Consider the following 2,737-nt stretch of genomic DNA (forward strand, 5'->3'; position numbering starts at 1 on the left):
GTTACGAGCCAGAGTTCTTTACCCGAAAAAGAGTCCAGTCACCTCTCCTGTAGCATCCACTCCTGATGAGCGCACGGGTGCGGGCTGCACTAGGGACCGTTCCCCTTCTCTCTCCGGAAGAAGCACGGGAACGGCTTCGTTACCAGCTGTTCCCCTGATTGGATCCTGGCGCCAGAGGGTCTGAGCCGCTCTGGCCGCTGTACATTTTTGGGGTTTTGGACAAATGTCCAGTGACATGACCCACCATCATAGTGCCACACAGCAGCTTCACCCAGATCCTCCCATTGTCCCCCTCCGCGTCCCTTCACCACCGATGACCTATGGCCTCCCTGGCTCTGCTCTCACAGAACGTCAGGTCATGGGAACCACGCCATGGGCCTCTTCCACTCATTTTGTGCTTTAATAACATTTTAGTATCTTCCTCAACCACTTAAAAGAGGACAAAGTGCGTTAGGCTGTTCACTTGGAGAGAGAGCCATTCGCATCTGCAGCCCCCCCCCCACTCCCGCGGTGCCATTACGTGGACCGGCTTAGGCAGTTTCGTCCGCTCTGAAAGCAGTCAGTACACAGCTGATGGAGGGGGACCTGCTGTGTCCCGGTGCCGCCTCCCGTGGCGCTCGGGAAACGTGCTCCTCTCGGTATGTTTCCACGTGTGTGTGAGAAGGCGGGCCATGGGCACAGGCCTTCGGAAGCATGGCATTACAGCAGTAGAGTTTACCACATGTGTGGCCATCTCAACACCCTTATTACTGCAGGAAATAAATCTAGCTAACTGTTCAACCAGTATTTTTTCCATCTGAAGTATTATTCCCCAAATAAAATGTCTGTTAATACTTGAAGAACTCCATGGAACCGAGAATGGGAAATTATTTCTCTGAATAACAGTTTAAATATTTTGCAGTTTGAAAAAATATGTGTTAAAAAGAAAGCTATGAGGTTAAAAAATAGCATCTGGCCCAGATCCAAACAATGCCGTGCGTTTTCGCATCATGGTGCGGGAAAGGGTCTTCTCTGAGGCCAGGATCCCGGCCTCGAGGCCTTGGCGAGCCCTGGTGGCCTCAGATGCAGGGGCAGAAGGAGGGCGAGGATCAGACCCACCAGTCAGGGGGCGGGGGTGTCACATGACTGCCGCCGCCTCCGCCCAGTGGGAGGAGTGGGCAGTGAACGGTTAGTGACACCGGATGCTTTCTGGTCTAAATCCTTGTTTTTTCTACCTTCTTTACTTTCTCTGATGCAGAGTAGCTGGTAACACATTCACCATATGATACATGTTATTCTTATGTTGGGGATGATCCAACTCCAGTCAGGCTAAGTAATTTTTTTTTTCAAAATTACACATTTAGCAATTGATAAATAGGCTTGAATTGAGATACTGTTAGAAATGCGGTACATATCCTTCCATATTGGCTGTCTTCAACCTCTAAGTCATGGCTGTTGTGGGCAATACCAGTCACATTCGGTACACCCACGGTCTTAACCTCCGTGGCTTCTGCTGTAACTTACAGGACGGCCCAATCAACCTTTAATCTCAACATTATGTGACCAGTAAGACTATTGTAGCTCACAGTCGTAGTCTCAGCCGGATCGGAGGAAAAGGTTAAGACTCTTCACGTGTATGAAGTATTTCGAGTGTCAGACTTTACAGAAACAAGGAGCAGGATGGGGGCTGCAGAGCTGGGGAGGGGAGAGGGGGTGTGAGGGGCAGGAGCTGCAGCCTTTCCCCAGTGGAAACATCTGGAGATAGTTGTGCAGCAGGGCAAGGTACTTAACACTCCTGGGCACACAAGATGGCCAGATGGCACATCGTAGGTTCTGTGCGTGTTACACAGCTAAAAACCAGTGACGTGTTCAAGTACAATGCATCTTAGGAAGTGGCCCTCGTGCGCGGTCGGCTGGCGTGGCGCAGGGACATGCTCTCACCCTTGTTCTCTCCACAGTGATCTGCAGCCCCGGCTCCTACAACCCCAGCGACGGGACGCACTGCCTGCACTGCAACAGCAGCCTGGTCTTCGGGGCCAAAACCTGCCTGTAGGCGCCGTGCTGTGGGCTTGTCACGTGGACGGACAGTTTTGAAATATTAGCACATAATAAATCACTATTATGCACAATTAAATGTATCAGATTTTACCAAAAAATGGTGTCATCATTTCACTTGCAGCCCTCTGTGCCCACAGGTTTGAGGGGAGCATCCAGGACTCCGTGCTCATTCGTGTGAGTCCGGAATACCTCCCGGGTCATCGCTTTTCAAAAATAGTCGCAAAACTGCATCAGGCTGGCGGGGCTCTTCCAGAAAGGGCTCAGCGCCCTGCACTCCGACTGCCTCCGGCCACCGGCTCCACCGCTGTAACTGCGTTCCTCCCCGCAACCATGGGATTTGATTTCTGTTAGTTTGACCTTTCATAGTTCAAAGTCACGTTTTAAAAAGACTGTTAGTCTTATTATTGCAGTTTTTAGCCACTTGTATAAGGTCTCGTGCCAACAGCACAATGGGTGGCAGTCTTTAAGTTTTTATTTTAAAGTCCTTTCAATTACCTTCTTGACATTTTCAAATGGAGTAATCTGTGTGCCTAAAGGAAGGTGTGACTTCCACAAGGAGGTGACAGAGAGAAACAATTTCCCCCAGAATGCCTCTGGGGAGCAATGGGCAATAGCAATAAAGTTTAACAAACAAAAACAGTGATCACCCTCTGCATTTCTGTCGCTGTGAAAGGTATAAGGGCAGGGCCGCCACCACCTC

The 2,737-nt window shown here is 50.2% G+C and overlaps 1 protein-coding gene across 1 annotated transcript in view; it reads left to right on the top strand.

Moving 5' to 3' along the window:
• ZPBP (zona pellucida binding protein) overlaps positions 1 to 2,108 on the top strand; it is a 10,640-nt gene extending 8,532 nt beyond the window's left edge. The window contains exon 7 of the mRNA XM_014530544.1: positions 1,938 to 2,108. Coding sequence (XP_014386030.1) covers positions 1,938 to 2,032 — 95 coding nt within the window. The 3' untranslated portion in view covers positions 2,033 to 2,108. The remainder of the gene's footprint in view (positions 1 to 1,937) is intronic.
• The last annotated feature ends 629 nt before the right edge of the window (positions 2,109 to 2,737 follow it).

The sequence above is a fragment of the Myotis brandtii genome, unplaced genomic scaffold, assembly GCF_000412655.1.
Source record: "Myotis brandtii unplaced genomic scaffold, ASM41265v1 scaffold743, whole genome shotgun sequence".
NCBI classification, from domain to species: Eukaryota; Metazoa; Chordata; class Mammalia; order Chiroptera; family Vespertilionidae; genus Myotis; species Myotis brandtii.